Source organism: Balaenoptera acutorostrata, chromosome 8 (assembly GCF_949987535.1).
Source record: "Balaenoptera acutorostrata chromosome 8, mBalAcu1.1, whole genome shotgun sequence".
NCBI lineage: Eukaryota > Metazoa > Chordata > Mammalia > Artiodactyla > Balaenopteridae > Balaenoptera > Balaenoptera acutorostrata.
This window is the reverse complement of record NC_080071.1, coordinates 50,098,566-50,116,065: the sequence shown is the minus strand read 5'-3', so window position 1 is coordinate 50,116,065 and position 17,500 is coordinate 50,098,566. Positions and strand designations below refer to the sequence as shown.

The 17,500-nt window shown below is 40.9% G+C and overlaps 2 protein-coding genes across 9 annotated transcripts in view; one reads left to right on the top strand and one right to left on the bottom strand.

The window, feature by feature from the left end:
* Positions 1-12,945, top strand: part of NEMP2 (nuclear envelope integral membrane protein 2) — a 90,283-nt gene extending 77,338 nt beyond the window's left edge. For 2 of the 5 annotated variants that reach the window (XM_007171463.2, XM_057551951.1), the window contains one exon: positions 620-10,236. In XM_007171463.2, the coding sequence (XP_007171525.1) occupies positions 620-761 (142 nt within the window). In that variant the 3' untranslated portion in view covers positions 762-10,236. Of the gene's footprint in view, positions 1-619; positions 10,240-11,653; positions 11,737-12,807 lie in introns of those variants that run through there. The other 3 variants (XR_009009131.1, XM_057551952.1, XM_057551950.1) reach the window with 3 other exon arrangements.
* The window catches only part of MFSD6 (major facilitator superfamily domain containing 6), a 74,711-nt gene continuing 68,261 nt past the window's right edge, over positions 11,051-17,500 (bottom strand). Inside the window, exons 5-8 of one of the 4 annotated variants that reach the window (XM_057551942.1) lie at positions 16,812-16,910; positions 15,304-15,584; positions 13,470-13,494; positions 13,175-13,318 (exon numbers count right to left, since the gene is read on the bottom strand). In XM_057551942.1, coding sequence (XP_057407925.1) covers positions 13,308-13,318; positions 13,470-13,494; positions 15,304-15,584; positions 16,812-16,910 — 416 coding nt within the window. In that variant the 3' untranslated portion in view covers positions 13,175-13,307. Of the gene's footprint in view, positions 13,495-15,303; positions 15,585-16,811; positions 16,911-17,500 lie in introns of all 4 variants that reach the window. The other 3 variants (XM_007171459.2, XM_057551939.1, XM_057551940.1) reach the window with 3 other exon arrangements.

Sequence of the window (17,500 nt, the reverse complement as noted above, 5' to 3'; positions counted from 1 at the left end):
AATGACATGGAAGCTGTCAGAGTCGCTTTTGCTTCAGTGCTCTGCCTCGCCCCGTGGAACTGCCAGTGTCAGAATAAATGTTGATCAGATGTGTTTCATAGGGAAGGCCATAAAGATAACTCATAGGAGAAGGGAGACGGAATGGGATGTGTCACCTGCTTCTCTTCCTACGGGGGAGAGGAAAAGTCATTTGTAAAGATCACCAAGAAAGACCTCTCTGCCCCAGCATCTTTTCCCTACTGCTTTCCCTTCTTCCTAGCTTTATCCAAACGACAGGGCCCTCAAATTAAAGATTGAAAGGGGAAAGTCTTGACACTAAAATAATGAATAAATAATACATTTAATAAGAAAGAGAGAAAGAAGGAATTAGAAAGCAGGAATGGGTATATTTGGCAGCATTAGGTGCTCCTAAGTCTGCCTACTTCTCGATCCTTTCCCTGAACGTCTAGAGAAGGATCACATAAGCCATTCCTGTTTTTACACCCACTGTGCAAATGCCATCCTCTATTGATGCAAAGTCAAATTTAATTAAAGGGGATAAGTAGCCAGGGAACATGTTATCTTCCAAATAAACCTCTCTGTGATAACATTAACTTTATTTAAAACAAATACTTACTAGGTTTGCAGACTTTGTTCTTGGAGGAAGCCACTTGTCACCTGAAGAAATTAGGCTGCATGAAGAACAATATGGCCTTGCGGGTGCCTTCTTGGAAGAGCAGCTCTTTAACCTGAGGACTCCTGACAGTCTACCTGCACACTGACTTCATTCTGGACAAGGAAGTGGGGAAGGGCAGGGATCCTATTAAAGGTGGGCAGAGCTGTGCTGGGGAACAGTGGCAAAAGCATTCACGATGGAGAAAAATCAAGTCACACTGGAAAGGAGAACTAAACTGTATTGAAGATAACTGATCCTTCTTGGACAGTTCTGTGTATTGTACTGTAGGTGGCCACCAAGATTCTGTGACAGTCATTACCACTATCCTTGAATGAAGACTTTCATTAGGAACAAAGGGATCGTGTTGATCTTCAAGGGGCCAATTAATGTGAATAGGTGCCTTGTCAACTGCAGGGCATTAAATCCTCTCTTAATCCCCAGAACCTGTGTCAAAAGACTCTGCATTGCTCTTCCTGCGTGTTATCAGTGTAAGTGCTGGAAGAGACCTGAGCTACACTGGACCAGTATCTTCCAAAGTGTAGTCCACAGGATGCTAATAAGTGTTAGTAGGTAAAGGAATCCTGAGGTCAACTAAGATGGATGCATGATTAAACAAACGTACTGCAGGACTTCTCAGAGCCTTTAATAATGCTAATGCACATTGTGAACCTCCTAAAGAGGAGAAATTGTGTGCAGCATTCTCCAGCTTAATTTGACAACAGAACCCTTTTTCATGAGATTTAATATTCCTTGGAACACATGTTTGGAAAACGCTGATGGTGGAGGAATGGAGGTTTCAGAAGGTTAAATAACTTGTCCAAGACCACAGGGCTTTTTAGAGGCAGCCCTGGGACTAGAACTCCAGCCCTACTGTTTCCAATGACTCAGGTAGAAGAAGAGACTTTTAGAAATGAGGCGCCTTGGGTCTCACAATATTCATGACTTAGTTTTTATTTTTTAATAATAGCCAACTAACTGTTTGATAACTGTGATAAAGAGAAACATTTCCTAAGGTTATATTTTAAAGTTTTAATAAGACTTTTATAGACATATATAAAGATTAGAATTTAGAATTACTTTTTACATTTTTTTGTTTGTTGGAATTGAAGGCATTTAACCTCAAGTCGACTGGTCTATTTTATTTTATTTTATTTTATTTATTTTTTTTTTACTCCTTAAATTCAGGTCTCAATAGTGTTCACACCTGAATTTCTACAACAGTTCTTTTTTTTTTTGGCTGCATTGGGTCTTTCATTGCTACACGCGGGCTTTCTCTAGTTGCGGCGAGCGCCGGCTACTCTTCGTTGCAGTGCACGGGCTTCTCATTGCAGTGGCTTCTCTTGTTGCAGAGCACGGGCTCTAGGCTCGCGGGCTTCAGTGGTTGTGGCACACGGGCTCAGTAGTTGTGGCTCGCGGGCTCTAGAGCACAGGCTCAGTAGTTGTGGCGCACAGGCTTAGTTGCTCTGTGGCATGTGGGATCTTCCCGGATCAGGGCTCGAACTCATGTCCCCTACATTGGGAGGCGGATTCTTAACCACTGCGCCACCAGGGAAGCCCCTCGACTGGCCTATTTTAAAAAATTGTTTAGTTATACGTGTTTATAACAATTTCCTACAAAACAGATTTGTGATCTTTCTTATAGAGAACAAATCATTTTTCTTCTTGTGGTTCATGATTTTAGACTCCAGAGTGAAATGAGGGACTAACCATGAGCTTTGACCCTGAGGAAAAGAGGCCAAAACATTGGTCTGAGAAAAGATCTGAACATGGCAAAACAATCCAAGGGTTAAGATGTTGCTAACTTCTCTTTAAGAATCAAACACAGGTTCTTTTGCTGTGGTGGGGCCATAAAGAGTAGCAGCATAAAGAATGAGGAATCTCCCTTTTCTAGAAGGGTTATGGAGGAGGGACACACAGATCATTTGGGCACTGCTTTACGGAAGCAAATTTAGTATAGCGTTTTTCTAAATCGTTGAATAAGAGTGTGGCTGCCTGTTTGGAATTCTTTAGATTGATTTCCAAATGATATTTTCTCTTTGAAGCAGTGTGTCAGTGTTCTACGGGTCTCTATTTTTGCCAGACACCTTTTAATATCAGGAGCTTTGCTATTTTTGTGAAATACGCTAAATTTAATCTGTGCTTTCACATAGACTTTGATATAAAAAAATCAAAGTATCTTCCATTCAGATTTATGAAGATGATGACTTTTATAAGTGTAAACAGTTGTAATAGCGTTTTTGTTACAGTTTAATCTGATTTTTATTTTTTTGTAATTCTGTTTATTGGTGCTATATTATAAACGTATCAGATGTGTTTGTGGTTGTGCTCACCAAGAGGTGGTGTGTGTGCTACAAAATGTGTGTGTGCATAAAGTGTGCAGTCTGCTGGAGTTCCCAGGGGACATCCCAGCCAAGACAGCCACTGGGCCTCACCTGCGCCAGGGTGAACAGGTGCCGAGAGTAGAAGAAAGCAGTTCCTGGTGGGCCAACAAGCTAGGTGTAGCTATTTTTATTGTGATTTTTATTGCAATAAAAATAGCTAAAGGAAGAGAAAAAGAGCAACAGGAGGCTTTGGGGATATTGTTTTTCATGTTTACTTTTAGAGGAAACCATGGATTTGTCAGTTTCTGTTACGTGAGTACTGTGAGAAGCTAAATAATTAAAAGCATTGCTTGCGATATATTGGGTGTATTTCTGTTGTGTTTATTTGAATTGGGGTTCGTTGTAGTGCTGATCATAGGTCTAGTCCCCGTCAAGCAGTGTGTATGACAGCTCCTCTAAAAGATCTTTTTTCTCTCCTTCCCTTCTTCCCTTCCCCTGTCTGTCTATCCGTCTGTCTCTCTCTCCCCCCACCCCACTCCCTCTCTCCTCTTTTTCTTCATTTAAAGGCCTTTAAACAATTTAAATGATCATTCAGTAAAATGGTTATACCCTTCACAGGTTGTTGACAGTTGGTTCTGTGCCTCATGCCACCCTAGGTGTGCAGTTGTGGAGCACAACAGAACCTTTGTTGTGTTAGTGCGCCCACGAGGTGCCTCACAGAAGCTCACTGTTGTTAGCAAGTTGGACTGTTTGACCCCAAAACATATGAGTGAGATGTAGTGTAGGTCGCCATGCTTAAACAGTCATATTCAATGTTATTTTTTTTTTTAAGTATTTATTTATTTATTTATGGCTGTGTTGGGTCTTCGTTTCTGTGTGAGGGCTTTCTCTAGTTGTGGCAAGCGGGGGCCACTCTTCATCGTGGCGCGTGGGCCTCTCACTATCGCGGCCTCTCTTGTTGCGGAGCACAGGCTCCAGACGCGCAGGCTCAGTAATTGCGGCTCACGGGCCCAGCCGCTCCACAGCACGTGGGATCTTCCCAGACCAGGGCTCGAACCCGTGTCCCCTGCATTGGCAGGCAGATTCTCAACCACTGCGCCACCAGGGAAGCCCCAATGTTATTTTTTAAAGGTTTTTAAAAAATATTATTTTTGGCCACGTCAGGTCTTAGTTGTGGCACGCGGGATCTTTCATTGCAGTGCGCCGGCTTCTCTCTAGTTGTGGCGCACATGCTCAGTAGTTGTGGTGCACAGGCTTAGTTGCCCCGCATCATGTGGGATCTTAGTTCCACGACCAGGGATCGAACCCACGTCCCCTGCTTTGGAAGGCAGATTCTTAACCAGTGGACCACCAGGGAAGTCCCTATTTTTTAAAGGTTTTAAAACACATTTTACATATCACAAAAAATGCTTTGTCAATTAGTTGTATAGTTTGCCAATAATACTTAGAGCTGAATTACAGGGGAGTGTCCATCTGACATTTAGGACAATACTTGAATTTATGACTTTTTAAATCTAGAAATTTATGAGATTTTAGATATTAAGAGGTTTGGAATAGTTGACATCGAAACATGTGGAAGAATTAAGACCTCCAGAATGATGTCAAGAAAAGAAAAAGGATCTTATATTATTCTGTATGTGATTATTCCCCAGAGTTAGAGAAGTACAATATTTAAATCACCTTTTTCTTTTGTCCAACTGAAAGAAGGATCCTATGCATAGATAACATAATAGATGCGGAATTTTGAAGATCCCCCACAGTGAGACAGGTATTTTTATCTGACCCGGGAGCCAGCTCTTTTCTGTATATTTTGGATATTAACCCCTTGTTGGTCGCATCATTTGCAAATATTTTCTCCCATTCCATTTTTCTTTCCCCCATGGGTTGTCTTTTCATTTTGTTGATGGTTTCTTTGCTGTGCAAAAACTTTTACGTTTGATCAGGTCCCATTAGTTTACTTTTGCTTTTATTTTTTTGGCCTTGGGAGACTGATCCAAGAAAATATTACTATGATTTATGACAAAGAGTGTTTCACCTGTGTTCTTTTCTAGGAGTTTTAATGGTTTCATGTCTTACATTTAGGTCTTTTAACCATTTTGAGTTTATTTTTGTATATGGTGTGAGGCAATGTTCTAATCTCATTGTTTTACATGTGGCTGTCCAGCTTTCCCAGCACTATTTGTTGGAGAGACTGTCTTTTCTCCACTGAATATTCTTGCCTCCTTTGTCACAGATTAATTGACCATAGGTGTGTGGGTTTATTTGTGGGGTCTCTACTCTGTTCTGTTGATCTATGTGTTTGTTTTTGTGCCAATACCATGCTGTTTTGATTACTGTAGCTTTGTAGTATAGTCTGAAGTCTGGGAGGGTTACACCTCCAGCATTGTTCTTTGTTCTCAGGATTGCTTTGGCAATTCGGGGTCCTTTGTGGTTCCACATAAATTTTTGGATTATTTGTTCTGGTTCTGTGGAAAATGTCCTGGTGTTCTGATAGGGATTGCATTAAGTCAGTAGATTGCTTTGGGTAGTACGGCCATTTTAATAATAATGATTCTTCCAATCTAAAAGCATGGGATATCTTTCCATTTCTTTGAATCTTCATTTTCCTTCTTCAGTATTTTATAGTTTTCAGCATATAGGTCTTTCACCTTGGTTAAGTTTATTCCTAGATATTTTATTCTTTTTGATGTGATTTTAAATGGGATTGTTTTTTTCACTTTCTTTTTTTGATATTTCATTATTAGTGTATAGAAATATTTTGCATTTTGTGTATATTAATCTCGTATCCTGCAACCTTGCTGAATTCATTTATTAGTTTTAATAGTTTTGGGGTGGAGACTCTAGGGTTCCCTGTATAGAATATCATGTCATGGGCAAATATTACAGTTTCACCTCTTCTCTTCTAATTTGGATACCTTTTATTTTTCTTGTCTGATTGCTGTGTCTGGGACTTCCAAAACTATGAGAGTAGACATCCTTGTCTTGTTCCTGAATTTAGTAGGAAGCTTTCAGCTTTCCACCATTGGGTATTGTGTTGGCTGTGGGTTTGTAGTAAATGGCCTTTATTATGTTGAGATATGTTCCCTTCTCTATCCACTTTGATGAGAGTTTTGGTTTTTTTGTGGGGTTTTTTCCCCTCAGCAAACAAAAGATCCTTTACTGAATCCTGAGTGTGAAAATCTACCATTTAGTTCATTCGCCCTTCTCCCTGTGAGATTCAATAATCCCTTGATTTGCATGGAACATTGGTGTGTCTGCTTGTTCTTGCTGTTGTGTCCATTTTGTTGTTCTGATGAGAGTTTTATCATGAATGGATGTTGAATTTTGTCAGATGCTTTTTGTGCATCTATTGAGATGATCACGTGGTTTTTGTCTTTCCTTTTGTTAATGTGGTGTATCACGTTGATTGATTTGTGTGTGTTGAACCATCCTTGTGACCCCAGAATAAATTCAACTTGATCATGCTATATGATCCTTTTAATGCATTGTTGGATTCAGTTTGCTAATATTCTTTTTTTTTTTAACATCTCTATTGGAGTATAATTGCTTTACAATGGTGTGTTAGTTTCTGCTTTATAACGAAGTGAATCAGTTATACATATACATATTTCCCCATATCTCTTCCCTCTTCATCTCCCTCCCTCCCACCCTCCCTATCCCACCCCTCTACGTGGTCACAAAGCACTGAGCTGATCTCCCTGTGCTATGCGGCTGCTTCCCACTAGCTATCTATTTTACGTTTGGTAGTGTATATATGTCCATGCCACTCTCTCACTTTGTCCCAGCTTACCCTTCCCCCTCCCCGTATCCTCAAGTCCATTCTCTAGTAGGTCTGCATTTTTATTCCCGTGTTGCCCCTAGGTTCTTCATGACCAATTTTTTTTTTTTTTTTTTTTTTTTAGATTCCATATATATGTGTTACCATACGGCATTTGTTTTTCTCTTTCTGACTTACTTCACTCTGTATGACAGTCTCTAGGTCCATCCACTTCACTACAAATAACTCAGTTTCGTTCCTTTTTATGGCTGAGTAATATTCCACTGTATATATGTGCCACATCTTCTTTATTCATTCATCTGTTGATGGACACTTAGGTTGCTTCCATGTCCTGGCTATTGTAAAGAGAGCTGCAGTGAACATTTTGGTACATGACTCTTTTTGAATTATGGTTTTCTCAGGGTATATGCCCAGTAGTGGGATTGCTGGGTCATATGGTAGTTCTATTTTTAGTTTTTTAAGGAACCTCCATACTCTTCTCCATAGTGGCTGTATCAATTTACATTCCCACCAACAGTGCAAGAGGGTTCCCTTTTCTCCACACCCTCTCCAGCATTTGTTGTTTGCAGATTTTTTGATGATGGCCATTCTGACCGGTGTGAGATGATACCTCATTGTAGTTTTGAGTTGCATTTCTCTAATGATTAATGATGTTGAGCATTCTTTCATGTGTTTGTTGGCAATCTGTGTTATCTTCTTTGGAGAAATGTCTATTTAGGTCTTCTGCCCATTTTTGGACTGGGTTGTTTGTTTTTTTGATATTGAGCTGCATGAGCTGCTTGTAAATTTTGGAGATTAATCCTTTGTCAGTTGCTTCATTTGCAAATATTTTCTCCCATTCTGAGGGTTGTCTTTTCGTCTTGTTTATGGTTTCCTTTGCTGTGCAAAAGCCTTGAAGTTTCATTAGGTCCCATTTGTTTATTTGTGTTTTTATTTCCATTTCTCTAGGAGGTGGGTCAAAAAGGATCTTGCTGTGATTTATGTCATAGAGTGTTCTTCCTATGTTTTCCTCTAAGAGTTTTATAGTGTCTGGCCTTACATTTAGGTCTTTAATCCATTTTGACTTTATTTTGGTGTATGGTGTTAGGGAGTGTTCTAATTTCATTCTTTTACATGTAGCTGTCCAGTTTTCCCAGCATAAGTTATTGAAGAGGCTGTCTTTTCTCCACTGTATATTCTTGCCTCCTTTATCAAAGATAAGGTGACCATATGTGCATGGGTTTATCTCTGGGCTTTCTATCCTGTTCCACTGAAGTTTGCTAATATTCTGCTGAGGATTTTTGCATCTGTATTCATCAAAGATACTGGCTTCTGATTTTCTTTTTTTGTAGTGTCTTTGTCTGGTTTTGGTGTCAGGGTAATTGTGGCCTCGTAGAATGAATTTGGGAGTGTTCCTTTCTCTTCAATTTTTTGGAATAGTTTGAGAAGGATAGGTATAAGTTCTTCTTTATATGCTTGGTAGAATTCCCCAGTGAAGCCGTCTGGTCCTGGACTTTTATTTGCAGGGAGTTTTTATCATTACAGATTCTATTTCACTTCTAGTGATTGGTCTGTTCAAATTGTTTGTTTTTTCTTGACTCAGTCTTGGCAGGCTGAATATTTCTAGAAATTTGTCCATTTCTTCTGGGCTGTCCAATTTGTTGCCATATAACATTACTTGTCATTTTTCCCCATTCTCTTCAACTTACGTTTTGTCCCTTAACTAATTCATATCTCCAACCACTTAATGTTTACAATGCATGTTGGAACTGAATGTCTTACTAGACAGCTTATTAGGTATAGGTAAACGTTTAACATAGCACTGTAGTTTGGGAGCATGCAATATGGTTATAGATTAATGTTAACAAAGCACTAAGAGCTAGGGCCTGGATGGGGAAATAAGACAGCACTCCCCTTGCCATGGGCTATTTGTCACACAGAAATAGTGGCAACATTTATGGAGTGTTTACTGTGTGTCGGGTATGTCATTTAACCATCAAAAGAACCTGTAAGGCAGGTACTGTAATCATCTTAATTTTACAGAGGAGGGCCGTGAGACCCAGAGAGGTTACTTAATGTGAGTTCTCACTGGCAGAACTAAGACTCAAATCCAGACAGTGGGGCTCCAGAGCCGGCAATCCTGACCCCAGCACTGTAAGGTCCTTGGGTTGCCATCTGAAAACTGGGACCTCCCCGGAGCCACGGTGGGGCAAGTGGTCCTGTATTAGCTGCCCGAAGCAGATGGGAGTTGAGTGAGAGTAAGGTGCCCACCTGGACTGGCTCATTTCTTCCCCATTCTAGACATCACCAAGTTTCCAGTTACTCTCTTATCTTAAACTGGCAGTTTGTCCTCTCATAAGGTAAATTACTTAGTGATTTGAGAACCCACTCCCCTTTTCTCTCACCCCTTTATTCTGTTCCCATCCAGGCACTGACCTCTCTCCCATCTGCCTGATGGTTTGGAATTTTTGAGCCAGGTATTCTTAGAGCTTTGCTGAAATGACACAGGAGTGGTTTGGGGCTTCAGAAGTAGCTTTGTCTTGTCCCACTGCACCCAAGGAGAGAAAAATTTCTGAAGGGAAAATCATCTTTTATTTGCTTGCAGTCAGCTCTGTCACAGCATGCCCCCATCTTCACAGAATAACGTTAATTTTAGGGTCCAGCCTTTCACAATGAAGATGAGAAAACTAAGACCCAGAGATCTCCCAAAGGTAATTTCTTCCTCTGTTCCTGCACTGTGTAGTATGGTAGCCACAAGCCACAGATGGCTGTTTAAATTTAAATAACATGAGAGGGACTTCCCTGTTGGTGCAGTGGTTAAGAATCCACCTGCCAATGCAGGGGACAGGGGTTCAAGCCCTTGTCCAGGAAGATCCCACATGCCGCAAAGCAACTAACCCCGTGCACCAGGACTACTGAGCCTGTGCTCTAGAGCCCGCGAGCCACAACTACTGAGCCCGCATGCCACAACTACTGAGCCCACAAGCCACAACTACTGAGCCCGCATGCCTAGAGCCCGTGCTCTGCAACAAGAGAAGCCACCGCAACCAGAAGCCCGCACACCACAATGAAAAGTAGTCCCCACTTGCCACAACTAGAGAAAGCCGGCGCACAGCAACAAAGACCCAGCGCAGCCAAAAATTAATTAGTTAAAAAAATAAAATAAATAACATGAGAAATCTAATTCCTCAGATGCACTAGCCACCTTGTAAGCACCTAATAAGCCACCTGTGGCTAATGGCCACCTCACCTGACAGCACTGCTCTACGAAGCTGTTGCCTCAGGATACTGAGCAGTGGGTGTGTCTGCTGGCCCTTCCCAGCTCCCGTGGCACTGGTCTTCAGAGTCCCTGCAACCTCCAAGTTTTCTCTGCAGGGTTGCCAGACCTTCTGCGTTATCTCCAGAGTGGCACTCACGACTAACAGAGCAGCAGGAGTTTGAAGGCGCTGGATTTCTGTGTATCTGGGAATAGCTAGCGATCCTAAATGGAACTGCAGCCACACAGGGTGAGTATCAGACACACAAGGTAAGGGTGAGAATGGCCGGGGCTGCTTTCAGCCTTGCTCTACCACAACAGAAGCAGAGAGTGGCCTCCCCGCCTCCGGGGGTTGGAGAAGGTCCTGGGTGGACCTGCCCTTAGGCATCAGGTGGGTCTGAGTTTGAATCCTGGCACTGTGACCTTGTTCCCATAACGTAAGCTGAGTTCAGCTCCAAAATCCTCATGTTAAAAGAGGGGATAGTGATATGTATTACAAAACGATAATGTCATCAGCACACACCAAGCACCCAGTAACAGTGGGTGTGGCTCTCTGTTTCCTGGAATCATTGCTGAACTCCAGATTGGCTGCAAGGAATACCACTTAAATAATGGTCCCAGCACCAGCAGTAGCCTCCACGCCCAGCAGTCTTGGAGGAACGGCAAATCAGAGGGGAGCACTTAGCCAACTGTCTGCTTTGTGTGGCCCGTGACAAGATTAATAAGCCAGTAAGGCAGCGATATTCTTTCTATGAATTCCTTAGGCTTTTCACGAGGTTTGTTGGCTGGTGGAGGTATATGTGTTATTGTCATCTATTATTTCTACTTAAGGCCTTGAGTAATAGTTTAATAAATAGTAACTAACCTCTTTGGATCCACATGAGCTCAGCGCTTTGCGTAATTCACTTTTTCTACAATTATGGGGAAAAGCATATGAAACAAGTCATTAAGGTTGTGATTACCGACCTGGGCTTTGTGACCTCCCTGGGTATTTCCAGGGGATCTCAAAAGGGATTAGAAAATTCTCAAATCAAAATTTAAGTTGAATTTGCTTTAATTTTTTTTTTAAATGGCACTTTGAGGACAGGAGGAAGTCACAAAGTCCACAAACCCATGAAGGTGTCTGCTCTAAAAGGCTGGAAATTACTGCACTGTTTAATCACCTCTCACAGTAAATGTCTCATAACAAAAGGCCTGTAGAGTTTGATCTCATTCATTACAGAGTGAAGGACTTTTATTTGTTTGGTCACATCATTATCATTTAAGAAATACTTAAAAATGGTATTTATTTTTATTTCAACATGTCAACTGTGCATTTCCAAAACAGCAGGCTTTTCAGAGGAATAAATCAGAACTGTAAACACAAGACACAGTAGAAGTTTTTTGACTTCCTACAGTCAGTTTCACAAATCCACATACTGTACATTCATAGGTGAGGTTCAGCTTGTCACCCATTTCTTTATTTCTATAATTACATAAGCATAATAAATACATCTGATTTTTAAAGGTCACTTAAAATGAGTCATGATAATTTACAGTACAGTACATTTCAGTTCAAGTGCAAAAATAACTATTTGCTTAATTCTATTTCTTCCCGTTATTTTGTTTTTAAGCTGTGTTCTGTGGTGAAGCTAGATATCCAAGTGTAGACTTTCTTCTTCCAGATGCAGTTGTGGGCAGAAGTATGGTATCGTGGAGAAGCCCTCACTTTATAATTGGTCCTGCCTAATCATAGTCAGAGAGTAAGGTGAGTTGCTCATTTTTTAACTCTGTTCTTTTCTTTCCTCTCTCCTGTGCTCATCCACAGTATTGTACACACTATATAATTGACCTTCCTTCAGCTAAAGCAATGTTCCCTTGTCCACAGCCCTCCCCCAAGGCTTCCTATAACCTCAGCTTTCATTTTTAGCAGCAAGCTTTATGCATGAGTCACCCGGCCATTGTCCTGACTGTAGCTGTAATATTTACAGTAGCATGCCCGTATCTGAACTGTCCAGTGTCTGACTGTGTCTTCATGGGAAAGAATATACTGAGATTTGTTTCTTTAGTCATTGGAAAGTGTACTTACTTCTTATTTCTGTCTTTTCTATTCCTGGTTTCCTATTCACCACCTTTTCCCCTCACCAAAAACAAAAAAACTGAACCAGTATGTAATTTTTAAAAATTGTATCCCTTCCCCAGGCACTTAAATCTTATAATGTTATTTGTAAGTAGTACTGCTTAATTAAAGAAACGCTTAGGAATTCAGTGATTTTGTGTGTTTGTTTTAGTCCATCAGCTAATTAGAGCCCAAATCACTATAAAGTTGTAAATAGTGATAGAGGCTATTTACAGTATCAATATATTTAGTAAACCCTTGTCTATCAAGCCACAGGATACTAAGTTGGTTGGTTTATTTCAAATATTCCCTCCTCTGGTCTTAAAGCCCATTTAAAACAAAAGGCATTTTAAAGCTCAGCTTAGCTTGCAATAGTCAGTAACAGCTTTTGCCACTCAGAGAATTGACTATTTTCATTATACACCATACCCATATAAAAATACATTTGCTAGAGATACGCCAAGTTTCTGATGAAACTTTTTCCTTTTTTTTTTTTTTTTTTAAACAAAAGCATAGATGCCACTAACTTTTATCTGGTTACTTTTAAAATACGTCTTAAATTTTTTTTTAATTGTTCTCTTTAAGAGAAACAAAATTATAGATGTATTCTGTATCTTCCCAGTTTGCATTAAGAACCAAATAATTAGGATAAATAATCAGAAGAGGGAAATTATATCAGCATTCACCTTGAAACACTTTTCTTTCCCTCCACACATTTAGTGTAACTGCTGGTTTCGACGCTTACTGCCCTGGCAGAGAAGGCCTGTAGCCCTTAACCTACCAATCCAAGAACTGAACGTCCTCACCGAGATCCATTTTCCTTCTGTGACTCCAGTGGGACTACGGAAGTTGACCTATTTCTGCCAATGTGTACTGTAGCTTCTACATGTGTGAGTGTGTGTGTGTATTTCTGCGTTGATGAGTTCAGGTGTTCAGCAGCGTACGTGGTGCTATGCTCCTCGAGGTGCGCCCTCTGTGCTGGCAGAGGAGCCCAGTTCCATGCAGGGTGTGAGACGAGCAGGAGCCCTCAGTGTCCCCCAGAGGCAGGCCGAGCCTGCTGGTCCTCAGCCTCCTCCCTGCGCGGGTCTCCACTGGGGTGAGCGGGGCTGCTCTGCGTCTGAGATGCTGCTGCTTGAGGGGACGGCTGGTTTCTCGATGGGTCAGAGGGAGGCTCACACGGCCCAGGCCGGGCTCCACCAGCTGGAGAAGCTTCCCGATCCTCACTGGTCCCCTGGAAGGAAAAAATAGGAGGTGCCCCATGGTCAATGCTAGCAAACTTTTTATATGCTTTCCAGTAAGATATAGGAAACATGGGGAGATCATCCTGAAGTATAACCACTTCAGGAAACAAGTAACAGAGGAATAAGGATAGAATGTCTTACCTTTCATCTCCTTTCCTACGTGCAACTGTCCAAGCCGCATGAAAAACACAGACACTATAAGCAGACGTATCTTGTGGATAAAGGAACGTTACTACCAACATGCCTGTTACTCCTAGGAGAACAATTTATATCAGCACATATCTACTGGGCCCCCACCAGCCATTGTGGCAAGTCACTGGGCAAGCGGCACGGAACGGGAACTCAGGCCACTTGCTAAGACCAGAGAATTCAAGGCTGGAAAGCACCTTGTCCAACAGGAAGTGAGGAAGGCATCCTCAGCCTCGGAGACAGGGCCAGGAAAAGAAGGTCCTGAAATTGAGTCCTGATGTATAGTTGGGATTTTAAAGTACACACTAAAAGTTAAATAAGAGAGAACATCCACGTAAAAAAAGTAATGTAAACAAGCACGTATGTAACCCACTGGCTTGAGTAACTGAGTACCTATCACTCCAGCACATCACCTGCAGCATGTCTGTAAAATGCCACACTCCTGATTTGTAAAAATCAGGAAACATTTCTTTTTTAATGGATTTTCCTCTGAATTAGTACCCATCACTTCAAAGAGCTGAGCACCAAAAAAGAAAAAAAAAAAGTTTTATTTCTGTAATTAATTCTAAACTGTGAAAGAAAAAATATAAAGACTTCTTCATAAAAGTAGCTAAGCCATACCAGCCAGGTTTTATTAATCTTAATATATCAGAAAAAATTTTAATGATACTTACGCCTAATAGGCTTCTGTGAATACAAGGGTGAGTATCCAAAGTAATGAAAACACAGCCATTCAGGCAGAACTCATCTTTCCTCCTGCATCACCTCCTTGTTTCACATCCTTTATATGCTCCTCCCACCCTGATATCTTCCTTGACTTGTGAACAGAGGATTTGTGAGTTTATTATCTTGACAAACCAGTAGGATCATACATGGACTAGAATGCATTCTGGTTATCAGCGAAGAATCAGATTTGGTTTAAATTAGAGAAATATTACATGTCAGTTTACAAAATTATGATAAATTTAATTAAGGTAGTTCAAATTAAGGAAATTACTCAAACTACTCAAAGTCTTTCCCCTTTATTTTTTTCCTCCTGTGTCCTCTGCAGCTACTCTAGATATAGAGCTGACATGATTCATCAAGTGAAAGGGAGTGATTAATAAAAACAAAGGGAAGTAGACTCATTACTTTGGCCAAACTGTTCATAGAAGTCACGCTTAAACATTTTCCAAAAGTATTATATAGCTTCAGTTACAATTACCTACAGTGTTTTTATCCATGCGATTCGACGCTACTCAGGAGAGACCACACCTCTAGGGACAAGAAAAACCACACTTTTTATCTTTCAGGTGAGCCCGCTAGCAAAACCACATTTCCACTGAGTTAGGTGTCCTGTCAGACCCATTTAGTGGCCTCAGAGTATTACTTAATTGATCAGATATTTATTGAGGTCCTATTATATAGAAAGTCCCCATTAGAATTTTTAAATTACAGAGATTAATATATATAATTCACCAAGGCAAGAACCATATATCCACACTGTTAACTCATGTCCACCAAAACAGACATTTCAAAGAAATATATAAAATCAGAATGGATTTATTTTCTTCCTTTCAAGAGGTACTGTCTTCTCTGTGAGGCCTTCCTGAACCCCATAAGGCAGAATTTTCCCTCTATGGAACCTTGTATACACCTCTGTAATACACTTGTCACAAAGCACTGAAATTATTTGTCTGCATGTCTATTTCCCCCACCAGACCTCCCATAAATCTTGTTGAATGAATAACTGAATAACTGAAACAACTGAGCCTGCTTAAGGCAGGGCAGCAGAGGAACTTTTTACCTGTAAAGGCTGTATCTCAGAAGCACGGTTGTCTCTTGTTAGCTGCATCATCTCTTTAATTTGGTAGAGCGCGTAAACAAAGGTCACCCAGGGAGAGGAGCTGACCCCCCAGGCTGGCTTGTTCACATCCTCCTGTTCTTCCTGGTGCTTGGTTTTCTTGGGTGGAAGTCTGGGCTCAACGCGTGGCAGAACATCTTCTGTCTGTTGCTGGACCAAGTCGATGGTTGCTATGGGAACGGGACTAGAAGGAACAGGAATCCTTTCTGCCAGCATCGTCTTGTCTGGAGAGAAAGCCATGTTTAAATCATTTCTCAGAGTTTTTACATATTTAAACAGATATATGTATGTATGTATAAATAAATAATAAAAACTGAACAAATGGACAACCTCGATAAGCCCATTCTAGTATGCTTGGGAATGTTGATACGTTACTGTGTACCAAGGGCGGCTTCTCTACTTGGCGCAAGTACTGAGCAAATGAATGTGATGTTTACCTTCCAGGGTCTCCTTACAGGGCTTAATAGACATTAACTTATATTTATTTATGAAATGTATTGGTTCAGTTAACGTATGTAACATCTGTGGGGCATAGGTTATAGTGAATGTTGCCTTTAGGCCCACTTATGGGATTGAGATTTTAAAGATAAGCATCAAAATAGGAAAAATCACACAGTAGCTGCTTTTATTGGCCTTTTACTGAAGGCATGGACTAAGCTGCATAAGAGATATATCTAGTCAGGATTATAAAAGAACAAGAATAAGAAAAGTCAGTACTGGTCTTTCTTTCTGAGTAACTTGTTGGAATTAAAATCTGTCTCTGGGGTTTCTGTAACTAGTTAGTTTTTCTCCTAACAGAAGCACTTCGGGTACTTGAGGCAAATGCTCCTCAAAGGACAGGACACCACAGAAGATGAGCCCTGTTCCAGGACCCAAGAGCTGAGAAAGAATATTTGTCTTAATGGTTGGCTTTCTTCATTGAAAAAAAAAAGTTGATTCCCCCAAAAAGTTGAAAGCTTGTTCTCATCAACACATTATATTGGATATAACGTTCTTTCTGTATAATACTTTTAAGAAGGCCATGCCTAATTAAGGGACAACTTCAAATTTAAGGTTTAGACATTTTTATCAAATGAAGGTAAAAGCATAGAGATTAATACCACTTCCTATCCCTAATAGTAAAATTACTGTATAATCCTATATGTATTTGATTTAAATTTTAAATCTCTTTAGAATACCAGAGAAATTTAAAACCAATACCTTCCCCAGTACCTTGTACCATAAAGCAAAACAAAAGCAAGCTGCTTAAAACAACCAGTATTCTTTTCAACATAGCAAGTGGCTTCTCTCCAGCAATGGTGCACATGAGTTCACTGATACACCACTGAGAAAATCTAGCCATGCAGGTCTGTGGTACACTCTGTTTCCACCTCTGGGTTTCTGAGGGGTGTGTGTAGAATCCCCCATGGCTTCAACCTTTAGAACCATGAGGGAGCAGTGCACGTGTTTACCTTCTTCCTCATCTGGCACTGCCAGCCACTGGATCAGGGCAAAGAGCAGGAGGATCACCAGGCAGGCCATGCCGATTCCTCGGAAGGTTGCAGCAGCCCCTGTGGAAACAGGCAGCACTCCATAGAGTGATTCCCGGAAAGACAGGCAGCCCTCATCCAAAACTGTCAATGTTCTAAAGTTCAGTGCAAAGGCAGCAGAGCAAAGAATGGCAAATGGCCATTAGCTTCCTATAGTAGGAAAAGCACAGGTCTGGGTAGGTGTCAAGAGATCCAAGTGCTGGTACTGGATATGTCATTGATCAAATTTTAAAACTGCATTTATAAAATAAAGGACTGTCTCCGAGTGCCTTTTTAAAATTCAGTGGTGCTCTCTTCATAAAGACCATTTACCTAACTATATATTAAACAACCTTATTAATCTGTAATTAGAACAGCCGAGCTCAGGTAGTGCTATAAATTCAGACATCTCTGAGCCCACCTTCTAGGGACCTGAATAGTCAAGATTCCTGGAGCAGAATAATGCCATCTCCACCTCAGCCCCGCCCTTGTATTTCCAATAAGGGAGATCTGACAGGGCAGACAGACTGTGTTATCACAGATGCAGTGACATTACCAAAGCCAGTACATAGTTAGATTTTTTTGGTTCAAAATCTCCTGATGGAACAACAGTGATGAGCTCTCTTTCCTCT